The 25559-nt window shown below is 39.9% G+C and overlaps 1 protein-coding gene across 25 annotated transcripts in view; it reads left to right on the top strand.

Annotated features, from left to right (window-relative positions):
• Window positions 1-25559, top strand: part of LPAR1 (lysophosphatidic acid receptor 1) — a 367912-nt gene that overhangs the window by 262139 nt on the left and 80214 nt on the right. For 21 of the 25 annotated variants that reach the window (XM_047067554.1, XM_047067595.1, XM_047067587.1 and 18 more), the window contains 2 exons: window positions 13339-13579; window positions 24020-24179. In XM_047067554.1, the coding sequence (XP_046923510.1) occupies window positions 24135-24179 (45 nt within the window). In that variant the 5' untranslated portion in view covers window positions 13339-13579; window positions 24020-24134. The remainder of the gene's footprint in view (window positions 1-13338; window positions 13580-24019; window positions 24180-25559) is intronic. The other 4 variants (XM_047067604.1, XM_047067579.1, XM_047067455.1 and 1 more) reach the window with 1 other exon arrangement.

The raw sequence follows: 25559 nt of genomic DNA, 5'->3' as shown, positions 1-25559 counted from the left end.
AGTTTATGACCACTTGCACAATTTATTGATTTAACCAAAGCTTTTGATCCCAGTGAAATGGTTCTTGAGTTGAACTGACCGATATCAAAGATTTTAGACTTCAGTGTTTAAGAGGATGGATAACAGCCACCTTGAGAAGCATGTAGTATATAGGAATTTTCTTTTGACAGATCAAATTCCATTTCCAAGTGATATAAAACCTATCTATGTCCACATCCCTCTGCCTTTTTAAAAAAATTTATAATCAATAACTTAAAAACCTTTGTATGAACCAGATATTTCTTTACAGTGGAGCCATGGTAAGGTCTCACGCTCATGAACAGGAAATGAATTTAAGAAGCCTCAAACCTGTTGGCTGATCTTTCCTTTTAGGAGAGCATGCTGTTGACTTTGTCCATGTGAAAGCTGTTGGTTTTGGCATGCACCTTTCACCATTCAGATGGACAGCATTAAATTGCTTTATTCCACAGGTCAATTCATATAATGGTGTGGTGTGTACATTTTTAGCTCTCTTATTCTTGTGGACACACACTGGGATTGAGTCCTCAAAAATAACACGTTCTTAGCAGCTTCACTGAGTATGTTTTGTTAATGTTCAGGATTTATAAATGGTAACACCTGCACTCAGATCTTTTCATCAGTGGTCTGTGGAGTTTCAATTAGTCTTTATTGAAATAATTCAAAAGGTTCTTGCTAAGAAAATTTCTGGAAGTCCTCATAATTGAATAGGTAAAGTAGTCTTCATTTTTTTTCCCTTTTTTAAATTTAAATTTTAGTTCACATACAGAGTGATACTGGTTTCAGGAGTAGAATTCAGTGATTCATCACAGTGCTGTCTTTAGTACATCACCCATCTAGTTCATCCCCCACCCACCTCCCTCCTACAACCCATAGTTTGTTCTCTATTATTAAGGGTCTCTTGTGGTTTGTATCCCCTCTCTTCCCTTTTTTTCCCTTCCCTTCCCATGTGTTCATCTGCTTTGTTTCTTAAATCTCACATATGAGTGAAATAATATATTTTTCTCTGATTGACTTATTTCACTTAGGATAATACATTCTAGTTCCTTCCACATTGCAAATGGCAAGATTTCATTCTTTTTGATGGCTGAGTAATATTCCATTGTAGATATATAACCACATCTTCTTTTTTTTTTTAATGTTTATTTATTTATTTTGAGAGAGAGATAGAGAGTGAGAAGGGGAGGGGCAGAGCAAGAGGGAGACAGAATCCCAAGCAGGCTCCTCACCGGCAGTGAGGAGCCTGATGCAGGGCTCGAACCCACAAACCGTGATATCATGACCTGAGCCCAAATCAAGAGTCAGACGCTTAACTGACTGAGCCACCCAGGTGCCCCAATATAACCACATCTTCTTTATCCATTCATTAGTCGATGAACATTTGGGCTCTCTCCATAGTTTGACTGTTGTTGATAATGCTGCTATAAACACTGGGGTGTATGTACCCCTTCAAGTCTGTATTTTTGTATCCTTTGTGTAAATACCTAATAGTGCAATTGCTGGATCATAGAGTAGTTCTATTTTTAGTTTCTTGAGGAACCTCCATATTGTTCTCCAGAATGACTACACCAGTTTGGATTCCGACCAACAGTGAAAAAGGGTTCCCCTTTCTCCATATCCTCACAAACACCTGTCCTTTCTTATGTTGTTAATTTTAGCCATTCTGACAGGTGTGAGGAGGTATCTAATTGTGGTTTTGATTTGTATTTCCCAGATGATGAGTGATGTTGAGCATCTTTTCATGTATCTGTTAACCATCTGGATGTCTTCTTTGGAAAGTGTCTGTCTATTCATGTCTTATGTCCATTTCTTAAACTGGGTTATTTCTCTTTTGGGTGTTGAGTTTGATAAGTTCTTTATAGATTTTAGATACTAACCCTTTATTCGATATGTCATTTGCAGATATCCTCTCCCATTCTTTCAGTTGCATTTTAGTTTTGCTGATTGTTTCCTTTGCAGTGCAGAAGCTTTTTACCATGGTGGGGTCCCAGTAGTTCATGTTTGCTTTTGCTTCCCTTGCCTTCAGTGATGTGTCTTAGTAAGAAGTTGCTGCAGCTGAGGTCAGAGGTTGTTGCCTGTCTTCTCCTGTAGGATTTTGATGGTTTTCTGTCTCACATTGAGGTCTTTCATTCATTTTGAGTTTAGTTTTGTGTGTGATGTAAGAAAGTGGTCCAGTTTCATTCTTCTGCATGTTGCCATCCAGTTTTCCCAGCACCATTTGTTGAAAAGACCATCTTTTTTCCATTGGATATTCTTTCCTTCTTTGTTGAAGGTTAGTTCACTATATAGTTGTGGATCCATTTCTGGATTTTCTGTTCTGTTCCATTGATCTAGGTGTCTGTAATTGTGCTGGTATCATACTGTCTTGATGACTGCAGCTTTGTAATATAGCTTGAAATCTGGAATTGTGATGCCTCCAGCTTTGCTTTTTTTTTTTTTTTTTTTTTTGAAGGATTTATTTGGCTATTACTGGGTCTTTTGTAGTTCCATACTTATTTTAGGATTGTTTGTTCTACCTTTGTGAAAAATGTTGGTGGTATTTTGATAGGGAGTACATTAAACGTGTAGATTGCTTTGGATAGTATAGATATTTTAACAGTGTTTTTTCTTCCAATCCACAAGGATGGAATGCTTTTCCATTTCTTTGTGTCCTCTTCAATTTCTTTCATAAGTGTTCTATAGTTTTCAGAGTATAGATCTTTTACCTGTTTAGTTAGGTTTATTCCCAGGTATCTTATTGTTTTGGGGAGTGATTCATTGATTTCTTTTTCTGCTGCTTCGTTATTTGTGTATAGAAAAGCATCAGATTTCTGCACATTGATTTTTATGTTCTGCAACTTTGCTGAATTCATGTATTCTGGCAATTTTTGGTGGAGTCTTTCAGATTTTCTACATACCTTGTCATCCGCAAATAGTGGAAGTTTGATTTCTTCCTTGCCCGTTTGCATACCTTTTATTTCTTTTTGTTGTCTGATTGCTGAGGCTAAGACTTCCAGTACTGTGTTAAATGGTAATGGTGAGAGTGGACATCCTTGTCTTATTCCTGGGGAATGAATAGGGGAAAGGCTCTCAGTTTTTCTCCATTAAGGATGATATTAGCTGTGGTTCTTTCATATATGACCTTTATGATGTTCCATCTATCCTTACTTTGTTGAGCGTTTTTTTTTTTTTTTTTTTTTTATCAAGAATGCATTCTTTGTTTTGTCAAATACTTTTTTTTGCACTCATTGACAGGATCATATGGTTCTTATCCTTTCTTTTATTAATGTGGTGTATCACATTGACTGATTTGTAAATATTAAACCCAGGAATAAAATTTGTAAATACTGGAGCCCAGGAATAAATCCCACTTGATCATGGTGAATAATTCTTTTCATGTACTGTTAGATTGAATTTGCTAATATCTTGTTGAGAATTTTTGCATCTATGTTCATCAGGGATATTTGCCTGTAATTCTCCTTTTTAGTGGTCTTTGTTTGATTTTGGAATCAAGGTAATGCTGTCAAGTAGTCCTCAGTTTGGATTACAGTGTAACTTATTTTAGTTTTTTAAAGAAAAGACCAAATTTGCTTTTTATGCCTAGTATCATGAGCCTGTTTTTTTAATCAATAGCTCTGAACACTTATACTTCAGACACTGGTTTACCAGAGACTGGAGTCCTAAGTTATCTACTTTCTAGTTGTATCAAAGACCCGTTGAGGTAACTAATATATTAAAAGAACAGTTCAGTGAGTGATTCTCAAAGTGGAGTCCCTGGTGCAGCCCCACCAGCATCACTTGAGAACGTGTTACTAAGTGCAAATCGTTGCCCCATCCCAGACCTGCTGAATAAGAAACTCAGTATGTTGGTGCTCAGCCATCTGGTGTTTGAACAAACCCTCCAATGAAATCTGAATGTTGCATACGTAGTTTGAGAACCACTAGTCTAATACAGTAGTTAACACATCTGGCTTTCAACCTAGGCTCACTTTAGGCACTTGTTAGAATACGGATTCTTGGTTCACATCCACACAGAATCTGATTCAGTAAGCCTCAGGTAGGGCCCAGGAATCAGTGTTTTTATATTCTGTGGCAAAGCCTGCTTTGGGAACCTCTGCTCTCACCTTGTATCATATTAGATCGCTCAGTAGTATACGTGTAGAATATAATGCATTGTCTATAAAGACAAATGTCTTTATAGAACTCTGATTTAAGACAGTGGCTTGTAATCAGAGATTTACTTCAGAATTACTTAAGAGGACTTTAAAAATTTAGGTGACTGGAGTCTACTAAAAAGCTCTGGTTAGGGGTGAGGAGAGGTGTTCATTCTTGTGTATGTTCCGGGCTTAAGATTCTCGGCCCTCTGAGAACCATGGATTTTTAAAAACAATTTTATTTATTTTTTATTAAGTTTTAAATTTTAATTCTGGTATAGTTAACATACATTGTGGTATTAGTTTTGGGTGTACAATATAGTGATTCAGCAATTGTCTGCATAACTCGGTGGTCATCGTGGTAAGTGTACTCTTAATCCTCTCCACCTACCCCCACCTGCCTCCCCTTTGGTGACTAGCTTGTTTTCTATAGTTAGGAGCCTGTTTGCTGATTTGTCTCTCTCTCCCTTTTTCTCATTTGTTTCCTAAATTCCACATGTGAATGAAATCATATTTGTCTTTCTCTGACTTATTTTTTAAAAAATATATATTTAAAATTTATTTATTTATCGAGAGAGAGAGAGAGAGAGAGAGAATGAATGAATCCCAAGCAGGCTCCATACTGTCAGCACAGAGCCCGACGTGGGGTTCCATCCCACCAACCGTGAGATCATGACCTGAGCCAGAATCAAGAGTTGGACACTTAACCGGCTGAGCCACCCAGGTGCCCTGATGCCCCAGCTTTATTGAGCTATTATCAACCTATAACGTTATCTATGTTTAGGATGTACAACATAATGATTTGCAACTTTATGTTGAAAAATGATTACCATAATAAGGTTAGTTAACATAACCATTATCTCACATAATTACCTTTTTTTGTTTTTGGTAGTCATAACATTTAAGATCCACTCTCTTGGGGCGCCTGGGTGGCTCAGTCGGTTAAGCGTCCGACTTCGGCTCAGGTCATGACCTCATGGTCTGTGAGTTCGAGCCCGCGTCGGGCTCTGTGCTGACAGCTCAGAGCCTGGAGCCTGCTTCAGATTCTGTGTCTCCCTCTCTGTCTGACCCTCCCCTGTTCATGCTCTGTCTCTCTGTCTCAAAAATAAATAAACATTAAAAAAATTAAAAAAAAAAAGATCCACTCTCTTAATGACTTTCAAGTATATAATACAGAATGTTAGTTATAGTCCTCTGTACAGATGTCCAGAGCTTAGTCATTTTATAGTTGGAATTTTGTAGCCTTTGACCTACACTTCCCCATTTCCCTCACTCTCTGGCCCTGGCAACCCTCATTCAACTCACTATTTCTATGAGTTCACTGTTTTGGATTTTACATGTAAGTGAGGGCATACAATATTTGTCTTTTCCTGTCTGACATACATCACTTAGTATAATGCCTTCAGGGTCTATCAGTGTCACCAAAGGCAGGATTTCCCCTTTTTATGGCTGAATAATATGCCATTGTACATATATACAACACATTTCCTTTAGCCTTTCGTCTGTCCATGGATAGTTAGGTTGTTTCCATGTCTTGGCTATTGTTAATGTTGCCATAAAAATGGCAGTGCATATATTTCTTTGAGATAGTGATTTTATTTCCTTTAGATATAAGCCCTGGGGCGCCTGGGTGGCGCAGTCGGTTAAGCGTCCGACTTCAGCCAGGTCACGATCTCGCGGTCCGTGAGTTCGAGCCCCGCATCAGGCTCTGGGCTGATGGCTCAGAGCCTGGAGCCTGTTTCCGATTCTGTGTCTCCCTCTCTCTCTGCCCCTCCCCCGTTCATTCTCTGTCTCTCTCTGTCCCAAAAATAAATAAAAACGTTGAAAAAAAAAATTTAGATATAAGCCCTGAAGTGGTATTGCCAGATCATATGGTATCTCTATTTTTAATTGAGTAACCTCCATACTGTTTTCCACAGTGACTGTACCAATTTATATTCCCACCAAGAGTGCACGAGGGTTCCTTTTTCTCCACTGCCTCTTGTCTTTCTGATAATAGCCATTCTGTAGGCATGAGGTGGTATCTCATTGTGGTTTTGACCTGCATTTCCCTGATGATGAGTGCTGTTGAGCATCTTTTCAGGTATTCATTGGCCATTTGTGTGTCTTTGGAAAAATGTCTATTCAAGTCCTTTTTTTTTTCAAGTCCTGTTTTTAAAATCACATTTTTTGTTTTGTCATTGAGTTGTATGAGTTCCTTATATATTTTAGATATTATTCCCTTATCAGATGTATGCTTTCCAATTATTTTTCTGTAGGTGCCTTTTCATTTTGCTTCTTGTTTCTTTTGCTGTGCAGAGATTTCTTAGTTTGAGGTAGTCCCACTTGTTTATTTTTGCTTTTATTGTTTGTGCTTTTGGTATCATATCCAAAAATTTGTTGCCAAGACCAATTTCAAGGAGCTTTTCCCTTATGTTTTTTTTTCTCTAGTGCTTTTACAGTTTTGTCTTCTATTTAAGTCTCTAATTCATTTTGAGTTAATTTTTGTGAGTAGTGTAAGACAGGGGTACAGTTTTATTCTTATTTTTGTATGTGGATGTCCAAATTTCTTAGCACCAAATTTCTTAGTTGAAAAGACTATCCTTGCTCCCACTGTGTATTCTTAGATTCCTTGTTGTATATTAACTGATCATAATTAATCATTAATTGTGGTCTTATTTCTCAAGCCTTAATTCTGTGTCAGTTGCTTATGTGTTTGTTTTTATGTTAAAAGGATATTATTTTGATTACTGCAGCTTGTAATAAAGTTTGAAATCAGGAATTGTGTGCCTCTGTTTATTGTTCTTTCTCAGGACTGCTATGGCTATTTGGGTCTTCTGTGGTTCCATATGAATTTTAGAATTTTTTTCTATTGCTATGAAAAATGCTATAGTAATATTGATAGAGAATGCATTGAATTGTTAGATGGCTTTTGGTAGTGTGGACATTTTAATAATATTTATCCTTATCCTCAAACACAGGATATCTTTAATTTGTGTCTTCCAGTTTTTTTCACCAGTCTTCTAATTTTCAGCATGTATTTGCTGCCTTCGTCAATTAATAATTCTTAAGCATTTTGTTGTTTTTGATGTCATTATAAATGGGTTTGTTTTCTTTGTTTTTTTGAGGTAGTTGGTTGTTCATATGTAGAGACAAACGATTTTTGTTTACTCATTTTATATCCTGCAACTTTACTGAATTTATTCTAACAGATTTTTGGTGGAGTCGTTCAGATTTTCTGTGTGTAAGTTTACATCATCTGCAAATAGAGACAACTTTCCTTCCTTTCTGACTTGGATGCCTTTTGTCTTTTTGCCTAATTGCCTTAATTAGAACTTCCAGTACTATATATAGGAGTGGTGAGAGTGGCTATCCTTGCCTTGTTCCTTATCTTAGTGAGGAAGCTTTCAACCTTTCATTGTCAAGCATAATAATGTTAGTTGTGGGTTTGTCATATGTGGACTTTATTATTTTGAGGTGTGTTCCTTCTATTCCCAATTTTTTTTTTTTTCAACGTTTTTATTTATTTTTGGGACAGACAGAGACAGAGCATGAACGGGGGAGGGGCAGAGAGAGAGGGAGACACAGAATCGGAAACAGGCTCCAGGCTCCGAGCCATCAGCCCAGAGCCTGACGCGGGGCTCGAACTCACGGACCGCGAGATCGTGACCTGGCTGAAGTCGGACGCTTAACCGACTGCGCCACCCAGGCGCCCCATTCTATTCCCAATTTGTTGAGAGTTTTTGTTAGGAACAGATGTAGATTTTGTCAAATGCTTTTTCTGCATCTGTTGAGAGGATCATTTTTATCCTTTATAAATGTGGTTGTATCATGCTTACTGATTTGTGGACATTGAACCCTCCTTGCATCCCAGTGTTAAATCCCACTTGATCATGGTGTATGATCCTTTTAATGTGCTGTTGAATTGGGTTTGCTAAAACTTTGAGAATTTTTTCACCTGTGTTTATCAGGGATATTGGCTTATGTGCTTTTGTAGCGTCCTTACATGGCTTTGGTATCTGGGTAATGTTGGCCTTGTAAGATGAGTTTGGGAGTACAGTTTTTTTGGAAGTGTTTGGGAAGGACTGGCATTCATTCTTTTCTCAGTGTTTGGTAGAATTCACCAGCAAAACTATCTAGTCCTGGCCTTTTCTTTGTAGGGAGGTTTTTGATTACTGTTGCTATTTCCTTGCTCATGTTGGGTCTGTTCAAATTTTCTATTTCTTTATGATTCCATCTTGGTAGGTTGTATGTTTCTAGGAATACATCTGTTTCTTCTAGATTGTCCAGTTTGTTGGCATATAATCATTCAAACTTACGACTCCTGTTCTTATAGAACCTTCTGCAAGCTGGATGAAACTCGTTTGGAGATGGATAGGGTCCAGAAACTATGTAAGTGATGGAATATCTGCCCTTTGCTTTGAAATAAGCTCATCTGGAGAACCTCTCCCAGCTCTGGGTCCCTTTCTCCTTTGTATTTTCCTGCATATAGTGGGTGTACTACAATTGTCAGTATCCTGGTTGTAGAAGAGTTAATGTTTTCCATTACCAGGCACTGACATAGGCAGTAGGGGAAATCTGGTTCATTTTGTTTCAAAATACACCATACCTCAAATAAGTACAAACAGCTGCAATGCGGGATTGGGGCCAAAAGAAATCAGTGTGGTGCTACAGACTCCAGCTGAGAGGAGTTCATGTAACATGGATCTGAGATCAGGCTCCAAAACGAAACCATCAGGCCCCAGCAGGAGAAGAGTCCTTGCTTGTCATCCCGGTCGCCTCCACAGCCACCACTCAAACAGGGATGGCTCTTGAGAGAGGTGACCGTTTCCTTTTCCCTCTGGAGCCGCTCCTTTGCCGTGGACTGAGCACACCACACTCAGTTTCCGGGAGCCCAGAACCACAGTAGGGTCAAATGAAGAAATCTTGGAACACAAAGGATTTATAGATATGCCTGCTTATTTTATCTCCATGACTTGGCTGAAAACAGCAACCACACTAACCCCGGCCCTACAGCACACTCCTTCCTTTTTAAGCCCCAGGAAATTCTTGGTCAGGTAGAAACTGCAGCCGCCGAGTCTGGTTGGTTGTTTTTCCTTCTCCCAGATTTTTCAGGTAACATCAGTTTAGCAACACTGTTTTTCTTTTTCTGCTTCCTTTTATACCAGAATTCTCTTTTAAATTTTATGCTGCTTTCTCTTCTCTTTGGCCTAGCCATACAATACCTTTCTACATTAATGAGACTTTTTCTGAATGACACTCTCCATTCTTTACATATTTGGATTTCCCCCTGTGATGTTTCTGGACAAGTAGGACAGCATTTTCAGACTGATGGTTAGATGGTCAGAAGTCTTTCAAGTGGTATCTCACAGCTGTTTTTAGGTCTCCAGCTGGTTTTTAGGTCACATCTCAGGCATTGGGGTTTTGCGGCTACTTTGTGGTTTTATTATCTCGTTGCAGTTTATGAAAAAGGCTTCTTTTCCTTTCCATTTTCTGCTGCTTTCGTGATAAACAGCTTCACAAATACTTTTTTAAAGATATCCACTGTCACATTTAAAACCCTTTCATAAAAGGACAAGAGTTAGACTACCATTCATGTAAGTTAGGGAGGGGCCCTTTTTTGTTTGTTTGTTTTCATAGTTACTAAATCATTGTGAACTGAGCAGGACCATTTAATTCCCTTTGCTTCACATTCCTGATTTCTTCAACAGAGATGATAATATTTGAAATGTTACTCATAAAATTGTATTAATGAACGAGGCCAGCGTTTCCTCACTGACCTCTCAAGTTGGCAGAAACACCTTCATGAATTCTCAGGAAAGGAAGGTATTTACATATCCTCAGCCCAGCTGGGAATAATTCACGCTGTAGCACAATAGCAGTGTTCTCGAGGTTTCCCTCTATACTTACTGTTCTAAAGAAGTCTGTTTTAAAGAGATATTGCCAGGAGGGACTTCGCTGAGGGAAAGTGGTGTATGTGGAGAGCAGGAAAGGAAATTAAATTAAGCGCCTCATTTTTCCCATGGCAAAGTAGATAACTAGTATTGTATTCAACGGCCTTTATTTTTTTCCCCTCCTCAAAACTTTGGGCAGGATGTCTAAGTCTAGACTTAGGACGTACAGGGTTTTTGTTTTTTGTTTTTTCTTCCTTTTCCCCAAAGGTAACTTACCTCCAGTTTAATTAGAAATTAGTGAAGGAAACTAGGTTTCTTATTTGGCTCTTGGAAATTCGAAAATAAATAACACGTTCGTATTTTTGAATAGCACGTTGTGGGCCAAACAGCATCTGGAAGCGATTATTCTTGCTGGTAGGCAGAAGAAATTTCATAATCCACCATCTTCAAAGAACGTGGTCCCTTGTCACATTTTCCCTATATCCTGGACACAGAAGACGTCTTAAGGCCATATTGCTGGGATATCTGCCTGTTTCTTTGTTTTGTGTTGCATGTAAATGTATCTCTTTGATACTGTAACATCTTTCGCTTTGAAAATAAAGCAAACCTTGGTCGTATGATGCTGCCTGCACTGTTTGCTGTGGTCCAGACTTCTCCTTTTTCAAAAGACCTATTTGACTTTTGGCAACGTGCCTCTTCTACTCAGCCATTTGTCTGAGACGTCTTTTCCTGTCTTCTCTAAAATCAGGCGCATGTGTGTCTGGGGTAGTCATGTAATTTGTAACAATGACTCCTGACCAGATTAAATTTTGAAAAATTCAATTTCTTCTCGGGCATGTCTATTTGTATGTTAAACGGTGACACAGGAACACTTCCTTCCAATTAAACACATTTTCTTTCCTATGGCGGGGCTTCTGCTGCTCCTGGTTCCCCCCCACCCAACCCCCCTTTCAGACTTACAGAAAAGTTGCAAATAGAGTACAGAAGTACGAAGGGAACTTTTATCTCACTGAGTCAGTTAAGAGTGAATTGCTGACATGATGCCTTAACACCTCAAATACTTTATATTTCCCTGCATACAAAGATGTTCTTCACGTAGTCACCAAACCACCATCAAAATTAGGAAACGAACATCATCATTATCATTATATGTCAGCTAATTTTCAGATCGCTCCGAATTTTCCCCAGGTTGTCTCAATAAGATCCTTTGAAGCAAAGGATCCAATCCTGAATCTTGGGTTGTATTAGTTTCTCATGTCTCTTTTTCGTGTCCTTTAACATGGAACAGTTTCTCGGTGTTTTTCCCCCTTTTGTGACCTGATCTTTTAGAGATTATAGGAAAGTTATTTTGTAGCATGTCGCTTGGGTTGGGTTGGACCCGTGTATCCTTCTGGTTAGGTTCAGATTTTGAAACTGACAGGAGTGTCACAGAAGTGATGCTCTGTTCTTCTTATCGGGTCCTGTCAGGCGGCACATGTCAATTTATTTCAATTTCCTGTGATGTTCACTTTGATGACTTGATTAAGGTGGTGTCTTCCAGACTTCTCCACTACAAAGTTACGGATTTTCCTTTGTAATTAATGAGAATCTTGTGGGAAAGTTTTTGGGTCTATGTCAATATCTCATTTCTTGCCAAACCTCTATTAGTTTATTTATATTAAAATGAACTCATTATTTCTATTTTATTTAAAAGGTTATAAATTTAACCTTTAAAGGGTTATAAATCTGTTATTGTCATTTATTTTGAAGCTTAAAATTTTTATTTTGGGTCGGGAGGGTGCCCTTCAAGCAAATTTCCTTGTTCTTTTAACATGTGCCCATAATTCTTTGAGTGCTGTCTTATTTTCTGGCAAAACAGGATATTCTGAGTGATCAGTACCACCTCAGGGCTTAATAAATATATATGTATTATCTTTGTATGCTTTTCAAAATGGGGGGATATATAGATATATAATTTCAATACAATTTACTTTTTATGGTATAAAAATTGTATACATTTTTATCATATAAAATTAAATCGTATGTAAACATTGTTTTCATAACTCGATTGGCAAGTATTGTAGTACTGAGTGTTTAGATTGTTTCTGAAATTTGCCATTCGTATATGATAGTCCATTAAGTATCCTTGTAGCAAAATCTTTGCCCTTAGTATTCTTTACACGGTATAAATTCCTAGATGCCCCCATTGACAGTAACTTTTGCTGTTACAAACTGTTATTCTGGGCGGAATCACTTTTCTTATCATAGCCATAGACTTGTATATTCTGGCTAGCTATTTGGATACTTTGCCCCCTCTCTGATTTACTCTCTTTTCTTCCCTTTTTCCCTTCCCCTCACCTCTACTAATATGAATATGTATGCTCCCATTCCTTCTAAGCCATTTGGGAATTCTGATTTTAGAAACATGCACTTGCTCTTAGAAGAAAATATCTTCTGTCTCCTCCATTGGCTGTATTTGGTGGAGTCCAGCTTGGCCCGAGGCTTGGTTATAGAGGTTGTAATTCTCCTTGTCTTGAAACTTACATACTGTGAATACTCCAGCTTGGCGCAGAGGCTCTCTCCTGAAACATTCCTCAGTAAAATTTATCTGTGCTATGCTTCAGGGTATTTCCTCCCTTGGATGCAGATCCTAAATCCCATTAGTCTTTGCACTAGTGTGGATGTTCTATACAAATGACTGAGGGTCCTGGTGTGAGATAGCAAGACCAAGAGCTTAGACATTGTGGGTGTTGGGCTGTGGAAAGAAACAGGGTAGCAATAAGTCTGTCCCTTATCCAAAGAGAAATTTGTCCTACCTCTCAAGAGGATTTTCTTAGTCTTTTTAGTTGACTTTTCTTCCTTCATTTCCATCTCTTTTCTCCCTGCTCTCTCGTGATTGAACACACTCACTCACCATTTTTCTCTAACTCTGAAGTCTGTAATTCTAGCCCATTCCTGATCCACTATTACTAAACTACCCCCTTCCCCCATTTTCCAAGAATAGGACACAAACTAGCTTGAGTTTGAGACTATATACAGAGTATGGCCAACACATCTCTCGCCTTAGTAGTGACAACGATTCTGAGATTTTTCTGCCAATTGTGTTCTGACAATTCCTGGTTCTTTTGACACATTTCAGGATAGTGTCCCTCCCAATCAAGAACACTGTTCACAAGTGAAAACTGTATGCCACTATATAGCATTTGAAATCAGCACGGTGTGTTTTTTTAAATAATTTTGGGCCAGTCTTTTCAATCTGTAGAATACTGGACTCTGAACTGATAAGATCCATGTAAAATAGGGCGATTGTGATGCTTTTGTTTCTCCTCCTGCAGGCAGCGTGTATTCCTTCCTTGGAATGCGTCAGCTGAGTGCCATATGGAAAGAATGATAGACTTTTAGGCCAAATGTAGAATGAAAGGTCTGATTGAAAAGCTGGAGAAGCAAATGGAAAAACTGATCCTATATGTAGGAAAAGACTTCAGAACACGAAATATATTGTCTTCAGTGAATATATTGAAGCAAGATCTTGGGCCTGATACTTTGAAGAGGAGAGGAGAGTTTCTGCTGCCACAGGTAGAGATGGTATTTTAAAACAAAACATGAGGAAATGATTTGGTTTCTCAAGTGCTTTTCTGATTTCTTTGTTCTAACTCTGCATGCGAAGCAGATGGACTGAGAGTGATCACAGCTTTCTTCGTCCCAGCTGGACCATTTGCCTCACTGGTTTTATGGGAAGCAGTGGTAAGGATAGAAAGTTCAGATAAAAAACATAGCATGGCCCCATAGGCACCCTTTATAGGCTTTTGGAGGCTGAAATTCTCTTTTTATTGACTTTAGAAATAAGACAGTATTGATTGACTCTCAAAAGGTGAAGAATGTTTTCCTTTTTCTTGTGATTTTCTGGAGTTTTTTATTATGGTTTATATGCATTTCAGTTTATATTCATTCCAGTTTATATGCATTTCAATTATGTAGCTTTTCTTTTAATAGTTTTAATAACTCCATTTTTTTTTTTTTTTTTTTTTGGTCCTGTTATGGTCACAGGTATTCTGTGTTGACACGGACACCGCTTATGCTGACTCTCCTGAGCACATTATTTTGATGTTTCACATGATTAGTTGCATTATGTCATCAAGTGGATTTTTCAGGGTGAAATAGATCCTGATTATATTGAATAAGAGTGCCTTGTTCTTGCTGTTGCAAGTAAATGACGGTTTGGATGAACGCATGCTTTTTGAGTCATCCTATATTTCTGACAAAATCATGAAAGTTGCTACCATCTTGTCTTCTCTTGTGGCCAGGGTGGGTCACAAGAGAAGGTGAGCCACCAATGGGTGGCTACGTCCAGTCCATTTGTTTCCCCCTGTGATTTGATTCTTTTTCATCAATTGGATTTTTTTTTTTAAATGGGAATTCTTTTAACTCTTGCAGTCTACTAACTTAACAAACTTGTGTTTTGATTGTAGGTAATGCACTTCATATTTTTCCTGGAATGTGGTGAGCTCTTCCCCCCCCTCCCTTTTTAATTGTAGTCACCTATATATATAACATAAAATTTACTATCTTAACCATTTTCAAGTTTAGGTAGTGTTTAAGTATATTCACATTGTTGACAGATCTCCAGAACTCTTTTCATCTTGCAAAACTGAAACTCAGTACCCGTTAAACAACAAGTCCCATTCCCTCCTCTCCTAGACCCTGTAACCACCCTTCCCTCTATGAATTTGACTACTCTAGGTGTCTCATATAAATGGAACCACAAAGTACTTGTCTTTTTGTTACTGGCTTATTTCACTTAGCATAATGCCCTCAAGGTTTATCCATGTTGTAATATGTGCCAGAATTTTCTTCTTTTTTAAGGCTGAATACTATCCCATGGTATTTCTATACCACACTGTTCATCCATTCACTTGTTGATGGATCCTTGAGTTGCTTCCACTTTTTGGCTATTGTGAATAATGTTGCTATGAACATGGGTGAACCAGTATCTCTTTAAGACCCTGTTTTCAATTCTTTTTTTTTTTTTAATTTTTTAAAAAAATTTTTTAATGTTTTTATTTACTTTTGAGACAGAGAGACAAAGCATGAGCAAGGGAGGGGCAGAGATAGAGGGAGACACAGAATCCGAAGCAGGCTTCAGGCTCTGAGCTGTCAGCACAGAGCCCAACGTGGGGCTCAAACTCACGGACTGCGAGATCATGACCTGAGCCAAAGTCGGATGCCCAACCGACTGAGCCACCCAGGTGCCCTGATTTTTTAAATGTTTATTTATTTTTGAGAAAGAGAGAGACAGTGCATGAGCAGGAAAGGGGCAGAGAGAGACACACACACACAGAATCCAAAGCAGGCTCCAGACTCTGAGCTGTCAGCACAGAGCCTGATGCGGGGCTTGAACTCACGGACCACGAGATCATGACCTATGCTAAAGTTGGACACTTAATGACTGAGCCACCCAGGTGCCCTGATTCCTTTTTTTTTTTTAATGTTTTATTGATTTTTGAGAGAGCACCAGTGGGGAAGGGGCAGAGAGAGAGGGACAGAGGATCTGAAGAGGGCTCTGCACTAACAGCAGCAAGCCCGATGGGGGGCTTGAACTCACAAACTGCATGATCATCACCTGAGCTGGAGTCGGACACTCAACTGACTGAGCTTCCTGGACGCCCTCAACTTTTGGTTATATATCCAGAAGTGGAATTGCTGGGCCATATGAGAATTCCATGTTTAACTTTTTGAGGAACCACCATCCTGAGCTGAGCCATTTTACCAGCAGCACATACAGTATCATCAGCAGTAAAATAAAGGCTCCGATTTCTTCACATCCCTGCTAATACTTACTTTCTGCTGTTTTGGTAGCAGTCATTCTAACGGACGTGAGGTGGTATCTTGTAGTTTTGATTTGCTTTCCCTCATTATTCAGATGTTGACTGTATTGGCCTGTGTCTTTTGGCCATTTGTATATGGAGAAATGTTCAAGTTTTTTATTCATGTTTTAATTGGGTTGTTGGATTTTTTTTGTTGAGTTGTAGGAGTTCTTTATGTATTCTGGATATTAACTCCCTTTTAGATTTAGGATTTGCAATATTTTCTCCCATTCCGTGGATTGTATTTTTACTTTTTTTTTTTTAATGTTTATTTTTGAGAGAGTGTTAGTGGGGGAGGGGCAGAGAGCGAAGGAGACAGCAGATCTGAAGCAGGCTCTGTGATGTTAGCACAGAGCCCAGCGCGGGGCTCGAACTCACAAACCGTGAGATCATGACCTGGGCCAAAGTCAGAAGCTTAACCAACTGAGCCACCCAGGCGTCCCTGTATTGTTACTTTTTGTTTGTGTCCTTTGCACAGAAGTTTTAAATTTTGATTTAGTCCGTCTCATCTGTTTTTTTGTGGTGAGTTCTTTAAGTCTACGAATTTAACATCTTTTAAGAAAAGTTTGCTTTTATTGTGAAATCACTGTTGTGCCATTTGTCCTTCTCAGATATACCAGTTATCCTTAAATTGAATCTCTACTTTCAGTGCTCCCTAGCCATACATCTAAGGAGTCTAGTAAATTCTATTATTATAAGTGCGTGTGATTTTTCTCAAGCTCATCTTCCATGGCGTCAACTTGATTTTCTGTAGTGGCATTTCTGCCTGCTGTAGTTTTAAACTTACAGTGTCAGCAGTGATATTATTTTTCTTCTTCTTATTTTTTTTGCTTTTATTTTTTAAAGTTACACATGGTTGCGTTTTTTTTTTTTAATGTTTATTTATTTTGAGAAACACAGAGAATAAGTGGGGCAGGGGCAGAGAGAGAAAGAGGGAGAGAGAGAATCCCAAGCAGGCTCTGTGCTGTCAGTGCAGAGCCTGACGCGGGGCTTGATCCCATGACTGTGAGATCATGACCTGAGCCGAAATCAAGAGTTGGACACTTAACTGACTGAGCCACCCAGGTACCCCTAAAGTTTTACATGTTTGTGATGTAAAGTGTCAAGCAGCTGTATGAGGCTTGCTCAAGAAAAGGGACTCCTTTCTCCCTACCATTGTACCCTTGCCATAGCTAGCATTTTTAATTGTTTTAGTTACTTTGTTCAGTATTTGCATTGCACCTCCGAGATTTTTTTACTTCTACTTTTTGACATATTAGTTTTAAATACTTATATATATCCCACGTGGAAGATGTGCCTTACACATATTCTCATCTATACCTCTCCATCCTAATATAGTTAGGTCGTGATTTTGATTAGGCCACTACTCCATGTTAATGCCATCATGACCTTGTTACTGTTAATAGTCGAGCCATCTAGAATTTTAGAAAAAGAGTCCTTTTTCCTCTTCTGCAAATTCTTACAAAAGGAAAAAAGTTTTAATCATTCTTTTTATATTTACTTAGTCTTCTGTGTGCTTAGCATTCTGTGTACTCATTCAATCCTAAACTCTGTCAGTTCTAGAAGTCTCCTCTCAATAGATCCAGGTGGACAGTTATTCCATCAAGGCTGCTTTTTGAGTCCTATTACCTGTCATCCATTTATGCCAGAAATTCCTTTTGTTTTACACTCCTATTCCTGTATTACATGCCTTTCTTTTTCTCATTTTCCTCCCTGTTTTGCCAAAGAACATCCTCCAATAGAATTGGAGGTTGTAAATCACTTGCCTCATTGTCTTCTAGCTTCCTGGTTGCTGTTGAGAAGTCCAAAGACTTTCTGATCCCTAATTCTTTGTTTATGAGCCTCCCTCACCAACCCTCCCCTCACTCCCCCCCCCCCCAATTTCTGATTGGTCACAGGATTTTTTTTCTATCCCTACTGTTTAAAAAGTTTCCATGATGGTGTGCTTCATGTGGACATATTAAAATCAGGTGGGCAGATAGGCAGGCACTCAGTAGACCCTAACAGTCAACAAACTTAAGACTTTCTACTTTAGGTAATGTTTCCAGGTATGTGACCCTCCCCTCCTCCACCCCTCCCCACCCTGTTTCCTTTATTCTTTCATTCTGGAATTGCTTTCGATTTAGCCTTTGGATCTCCTGGGCTGCTCCTCTACCATTTTCCTTCTTACTGTTCTCTTTTCCTTTGTTTTTTGCTCTACATTTTGGGCAAGTTTCTTAACTTGATATTCCAATCCTTCTACTACTGCATTTTGAATTAGCAGTTTCTACGTATCCTGCTTTTGTTTCAGTGGGTGCAATGTCATCTTTCTGATGTTACTACTGCTAAATGTTTTCATCTGCTCAGATTCGAGAGCAGAGTCTTAGTCCTTAGGTGATACAAGCCTGGCTTCAGATGGTGGTTAGCTTTGGTAGGGGGAATAAATACTAAGACAAGCTATAGCTCTGACCTCCCTATATCACAGCTTCTTGTTCCTCCAGGTTTGAGGTTCAGAGTTTTTTTCTCCTTGGTTTCTGCCAGACTGTAGAGCTCTCTGCAGAAGGATACCACAAATTTCAAGCCTGAAAAAATTTCCTACTTCATCTAAAAGCTTCTATTTATGTGTAACACTTTTCTAAAACTTTGAGGATAAATTTATTCTTTCCTGGTTTTAGCATTGATGACTTCTTTCCCCCTTTAGTACTTTTTGTTCATCTGTTATGTTTTGGGGATGACAACTTTGAAATCTTTACCCCTGTAAGCCGCCCTGCCCCCACTGCCCCAGCTTCATTTTCTGCTTCACAAAAACTATTTTTTGCTTTATTTTTATTCTGTTTTCTGACTTATTGACTGCCTTCATTTAAGTCCATAATTCAGAATTTTTTCTTTTTTCTTTTTTTTTTTTTTGGTTAATGCAGGCTCATTCTGATCACATAATTTTTAAAGTTTTTTTTAATGTACTACACTTATTATTAAGTAAATATTTGCTCTATCCTAGAATCTTCCCTTCTCTTGAAGCATAATATTTTTCATTTGCCTGGTGGGTTTGGATTTTTCTCTGTTGCTTGTCCGTAGAGAGGGAGGTCTAGGCATATGCAGTATCGGGTATTGCCCTGTGTTCTTTCAAGAGACTGAAATGAGTCACTGTTTGACTCAAGTCCAGATGGAGGAAAATGGTTAGATTTATAGTAGATTAATTTGCCAATTAGAAATTCATCTTCCTTTGAGGCCGAGGGAGCCAGCATCGGCTACAGAAGTAAACAAAGGGGAGTTCACCTCAAAACCAGACTTTCTTTTAGGTATTTGGTGTGGCACTCAGCAGTTAGTAATAAGGTCATTGTCACTTAGCAACGTTTGCCATGTCAGAAGCCAGCTGGTAGAGGTTTCCCCCTGACATGTTTTCTGGGGCAGTCCTCATGGCCACATGTAAATCAGAAGTAAATACAGCCAGAGATAACTTGTTCAGCTGAAGCCAGGAACCCCTTTTAAGGAGTGAGTGTAATTTAAATGTACTCCAATGCTTCCTGGCTTCGTTCCATCCAACTCTCATTCCTCTGAACTAGGAGCGTCATTATGAGTCTGTTAGGGTCTCTTTTGCTTATTTTCTGTCCATTCAGTGTAGTTTTGCATGAAGGGGATGTTGTAGCTTCGTCCATCCGTCAGCTTCCCATATTGATTCTTTCTAGTCTATTTTTCTGAAAATGTAAGCCAGTTCCATCTATGGCTTCTAGGGCTGATTTCAGGATAGTTCCTATTTTTGTTGGTTATTGGTAATTTCTCTAATAATCTGGCGCAGGAGGAATGAGCCGATGTAACTCTCTTATTTGTGGATTGTGTTTTGTACATCTGTTTTGAATTGTAGGGAGGGATAATGAGGTAATTCATACCCAATGACTACAGGGGAATAGATGAATGGACCAGTAAATAAGTAAGTGATAGCTGATCTTGTGCAAGTGAGGAGCATGAGAGGTGGTTTGTGGTTTTGTGAAGAATGGCACAGACCAGAAGAGATGCCTAGGACAGAGAATGAAGAGGAGAGGAGGGGCAACAGTAATGACCCATGGGTAGCTGGGTTCAATGGGGCCAACCCCCATCACTCTGTGGCTGGATGGAGCACAGTCTTCCAGCTCAAGCAAAGGAAGCGGAGAGCTGGGTTGATGGCAGATTGGAAGAACTACAGGACAGGCATCCAAATGCTTGGGAGAGTTTGGAGAGAGATGAATTTCTATAGAAATCCAGTTAGTGCTGTGGTTGCCATTGTGAGGCTCTGGGAAAGCGGGGGACCAACATGTCTAAGTGAGCTGGCTTACTTGCTTAGGGACTGAATGGAATTATTCAAGATGTCTTGTCATCTTGTCTAGCTCTCCCCCATGATTTGTGCAGTTTGGTAAATAAGCTGGGAGGTAAGTCTTATAAATGTCATTTTAGGACTTCACTCCCACGAGACAGCTGATTGATATCCTTTGAGGTAGTATTGCTTAGCCCTTGTTTTTTTAGAGTTAAGTCACCATATGCCATTTCATAAAGGGCTCCTATCATGTGAGAATAGGTTTGACAAAAGCCTCCCAACTAGACAGGTCTGAAATGCTTTAGGAGAAGGCAGTTAATTTTCTGCCTTATTTTCTTTCTTTCTTCTTGAATAGATGAAGCTACCAGTCTGGGCTATCTATTAGACAGCTCAAGGACATGTAATGTACATGTAATGTACATCAGAACTAGGAACACATCATTACAGTTTTCTACAAAGGAGAGCGGGTGGTGCAGGATTCTCTGTTTCAGAGTTTGGGGAAATTAGTTACCCTGTAGGACCTCTGACTTCCATGCTGCTGTCTTCAGGACTATCTGAAACTTTTGCTTAAGAAAACTCTAAGCCCTTTCTCTCCTTACTTTGTGTTCACACAGGGGGCTAGTCTGCAGAAAGAGCACGGCCTGGCACGGGGCCTGGTTCAGGTGTCAGCTCCCTTATTTCTGGGCTGTGAGGCTTTGGGTGTGTGCATGCTGCACAACCTTTCAAAGCCCCAGGGTTTCTGTCCATGAAATGAGTTAACAGTGTCTGTCTCAAACTGTATGTGAAACGAGTTCTTCAGTGCTCAGCCTCTCTTTGGCTTTCATTAAAACCCAGTCTTCTACCTTTCCTCCTTTGCTTTTTTTTAAATGTTTTATTTATTTTATTTTTTTGAGAGGGAGAGAGAGAGCGCATGTGCACGTGAGCAGGGGTGGGGCAGAGAGAGAGGGGGACAGAGGATCCGAAGTGGGCTCTGCGCTGACAGGCTGACAGCAGCAAGCCCGATGCAAGGCTTGAACTCACAAACTATGAGATCATGACCTGAGCCAAAGTCAGATGCTCAACCCACTGAGCCACCCAGATGCCCCTCCCACTTTGGTTTTTAGCAGGGATGCCATCTGGCATATTCATCATATGTACTTCTATATCCTTTTCTGCACTACAGGCTAGCTGCCCACTATTCACCTTTCAGGCAATTCTCTGTACTCTGAATATTGAAAATATTTTAAGTGGGTATTGCTTAACGACTTAGCTTGGCAGAAATGATAAGGCCTGAGCACATAGCATGAGTCTTTAAGAATAGAATCTCACTTGCCTGCTTCTTTTCGGCGTTTTGGTTATCATGCTCTTGATACATTCATCCGTCCACACAAAATATGATAGGACAAGACAACGTGAATTAGAAATACATGAAAAGGATAAAAGAAATATAAAAAGATGGGGGTGATAAAGATAAAATGATACGAGGACAAAACTGTGCACCATAGGTGTCCCATAATTTCCTCAGTGTAGGCTTGGCACTCGAGCAGAAAGGCACTCCCACGTACATATACCTTTCTCCCAGGCTGCTCACTTAAATTCACAGTATGGTAAACAACGCCCCCCCGCCCCCAGCCCAAAGCTACGACTAAGAACATCAGTGTTATCTCAGGGCACCTAAGGAATTTTGTGTTGAATGTTACACCAAAGTAGTTTGACAGCTTTACTTGTTAAGAACTATAGTCTCTATAACAGAGGGAAGAAAATAGGAAGGGGCCACAGTTCTAAACAAAAGCTTAAAGCAATTGAAACTATAGTATGAAGGATAATGTGCAGTCAGAATAAAAATCAGAATTTAAAGTTCATAGAAGTTGCTGCCAAACCTAGATTATTTATTAGGAAGCAGTTGCGAGGTTTTGCGACTTACCCAGCATCATCAGCTAATACAGAGCAGTGCCAGAGGGTTTGGGGTTCAGAAGACTTGGATTAAGTATTCAGCTCAAGACTTAAATCTTTACTTTTACTGTAATGAAAAGTATCATTTTCCAGGAGTTAAAAGTGTTCAGGTATCGTCTTGCATGCTAGTGAAACTAGAAAGTACATTTCCAGACAAAAGTGTCCTGAGGTCAGGGCAGGCTCAGTTTTATTCTTTATGCTCCTGGTTCATGGTAGATGTTCAATAAATATGTTGTCAATAAAAGAAAGAATATTGTTAGGTGCTATGAAACCTAAAAATGAGAAATTTTCTTCAAATGGAAGAATTGTCTTAAATTCTTTTTCTAAAAATTTTTTTAATGTTTTTATTTTTGAGAGAGAGACAGAGTGAGTGGAAAAGGGGCAGAGAAAGAGAGGGAGACACAGAATCCAAAGCAGGCTCCAGGTTGTCAGCCCAGAGCCCGACGCAGGGCTCAAACTCACGAGCCATGAGATCATGACCTGAGCTGAAGTCGGATGCTCAACCGACTGAGCCACCCAGGTGCCCCACAGTTGTCTTAAATTCTTAAAAAAATTTCCCTCTGGACTGAATTGCAGTGTGGAAACAGTCACATCAGTCTTGTGACAGAAATTGGGCCACGCTTTCCTGCAGAGAACTCAGCATCTTTTTGAGTTTTCTTTTTTTTAAAAAAAATTTTTTTTCAACGTTTTTTATTTATTTTTGGGACAGAGAGAGACAGAGCATGAACGGGGGAGGGGCAGAGGGAGAGGGAGACACAGAATCGGAAACAGGCTCCAGGCTCCAGGCTCCAAGCCATCAGCCCAGAGCCTGACGCGGGGCTCGAACTCACGGACCGCGAGATCGTGACCTGGCTGAAGTCGGACGCTTAACCGACTGCGCCACCCAGGCGCCCCTTTTTGAGTTTTCTTAATGAACATATTAATAACAGTAGGCATGTATATATTTTGTGCATATCTAGCGTCCTCTCTCCGAGGATGTCACAAAGACTGTAGAGGTGCACTTTTCTCCCACTCCTGTGCGAGACTGACTAACGAAGCCCTCCCACCTCCTCCCACCCCCCCCACCCTTTGGAGTACTCGATTCATTCTCGTAACTGACTCCTATAACATTAGGATGTCTTGCCTTTTTAAAAAAATCTTAGTGGTGACTATGTTTCCTGAGGAAACGTAAACATGGAACGTACTCAATTGTCTTATGTTCCATACTAGACTGGGACTTGATTGTGCCTCTAGTCCTGGTTCTGTCATGAATGAAATGTATGGCTAGTTTCTTTTCTTCTCCACACCTCAGTTTTTTCATCTGCAAGTGGGTATGCTTGGACTGGGTGATCTTTGAGACACTTGATGGTATTATTCTCTTTGCCCTTTCTGTTTAAACTGTCAGTTATCAATCGTGGGTCACCTGCTTATTGTTGAATGAAGAATGGGCTCTCCCCTTGGCCCACTACCCCCAGCTTTATCGCTTGAAACTGCCTCCCCGAAACATGTAGCCAGCAAGGAGACCTGGATTCAGACTTCTGACTATGCATCAGTGTAACATGATTTGGATGAATGGTACAGAAGTGCTGGCTCTGAGATGTTAGATGCTGTCTACCGGATTCTTTTCTTTTAGTGTTTTTCTTAATGTTTTTTTCTTTTTTGACAGAGAGAGAGTGCGAGTAGGGGTGGGGGAGCAGCAGAGAGGGAGAGGGAGACACTGAATCCGAAGTAGGCTCTAGGCTCTGAGCTGTCAGCAGGGAGCCCAACACGGGTTTTGAACTCATGAACTGCGAGATCATGACCTGAGCCAAAGTCGGATGCTTGACTGACTGAGCCACCCAGGCGCCCCCCTCCCCCCCGCAACTGGATTAAGCCAGTAGTTGGCATATGCAACGGGGGATTTTTGCTTCCTCTGGCCAGGAAGGAAGTGCTCGTCTTTTCAGGCTAAATGTGGGTTTTCCTTTCTTTTTCCAGGTACACAGTTTCTCCTAGCATGACCGTGATCTGATCAGCAGCTAACATAACTTGACTCCTGTGTCTGGTGCCACTGTGCTGGGGCCTGGTCACTGCCCACAACTACAGAGCTGCCATGGTGACCACCTTTACTTCCACCCCCGCAAATTCACAGCCCCAGGTAAGTGATTCAACCTGTATAAGTTTGGGCTTATTAATCTTAATTTTGTCAAATATTTAAACTGAGTTTCCGAAGGTACGTTTCACTCTAGGGATGGTGTGTAACCTTCTAATTGTCATTTGGTGGGCATTTGGCTAATAGTGCTTTAATGAAGGAGGTTCTCTTTAGTTCAAGAAGCAGCTGGGACAGTGAGCAAGTGATTAAAGCAAGCCAGCCTCTGTTGGTACGAATCTGGGTTTTCAGTGGTTAGAATGTCTGGCTATTCCTATAGGCATCAAACTCCCAGTCAAGATGGTCAGTCGTAAATCCTGCTGCTCTCCCTCTCTTGGCTTTTTGTAGGGTTTTAATGAATATCTCAGGACAGAGCTAGTCTTACACCAAGTTTTCTGAATGTGGTCTCTAGGTCTTCTTCCTGTAATTATTTTGCCTTTACCTGTTCTAGGAACTTTGAAAGGAAGATGTAAGTCCAGAAACTTCTGAACAGTAGTCATGGGTTACTTTCTCTGTCCAGCGAAGAAGAACAGTTGCATGGCAAGAATATTTTCTTCAGATTATTTTACAGTCTGATCTATTAGCGTATTAACCAGATTCTTTCAGTTTTAGCAGACAGTGTGGTACAGTCGGGAAAAGAGCCTTTGGAATCGGTAGGCTTGAATTCACATCCTGATTGTTGGATAGCCTTAGACATGGTAACCTCACTCCGCTTCAATTTCTTCTCACGTCACCATACTTTGCAGGATGGTTGTATGGATTAAACGATAGGATATATACAGAACTCATAGTAGGTACTCAACAATTATAGTTTTCCATCTGCACTTCCTTCACTTTCTCCCCCTCCTTTTAGAGTGTAACCCCCCCATCTCATTCATGACAATCATTTTTAAGCCATGGTTAAAGAAAAAAAACTATACCTTTGAAAAAGAGCCGTATTGATTGAGCTTTAAATCTTGATGCAGAGGGGCGCCTGGGTGGCGCAGTCAGTTAAGCGTCCAACTTCAGCCAGGTCACGATCTCGCGGTCCGGGAGTTCGAGCCCCGCGTCGGGCTCTGGGCTGATGGCTCAGAGCCTGGAGCCTGTTTCCGATTCTGTGTCTCCCTCTCTCTCTGCCCCTCCCCCGTTCATGCTCTGTCTCTCTCTGTCCCAAAAATAAATAAAAAACGTTGAAATAAATAAATAAATAAATAAATCTTGATGCAGAATATTCTTTCACCCTTCTTTTGTCCTGCATCATTTTTCAGGCTACTAAATTCTGTATGCATTTCAAGTAGGGGTATTTGGAGGAGGGTGGAAGGAGGAAGGGGTAGGGAAAAGGGAACATTTTTACTTCATTTACTGTAAATGCTTTTTGTCTCTTTTAAAAAATTTAAAAAAAGACCTTGG

The sequence above is a fragment of the Lynx rufus genome, unplaced genomic scaffold (assembly GCF_022079265.1).
Source record: "Lynx rufus isolate CCGP_SWC_20201006 ecotype Redwood Valley unplaced genomic scaffold, mLynRuf1.p SCAF_10, whole genome shotgun sequence".
NCBI lineage: Eukaryota > Metazoa > Chordata > Mammalia > Carnivora > Felidae > Lynx > Lynx rufus.
The sequence above is the reverse complement of the archived record's forward strand: the minus strand, read 5'-3'. Positions and strand labels throughout refer to the sequence as shown.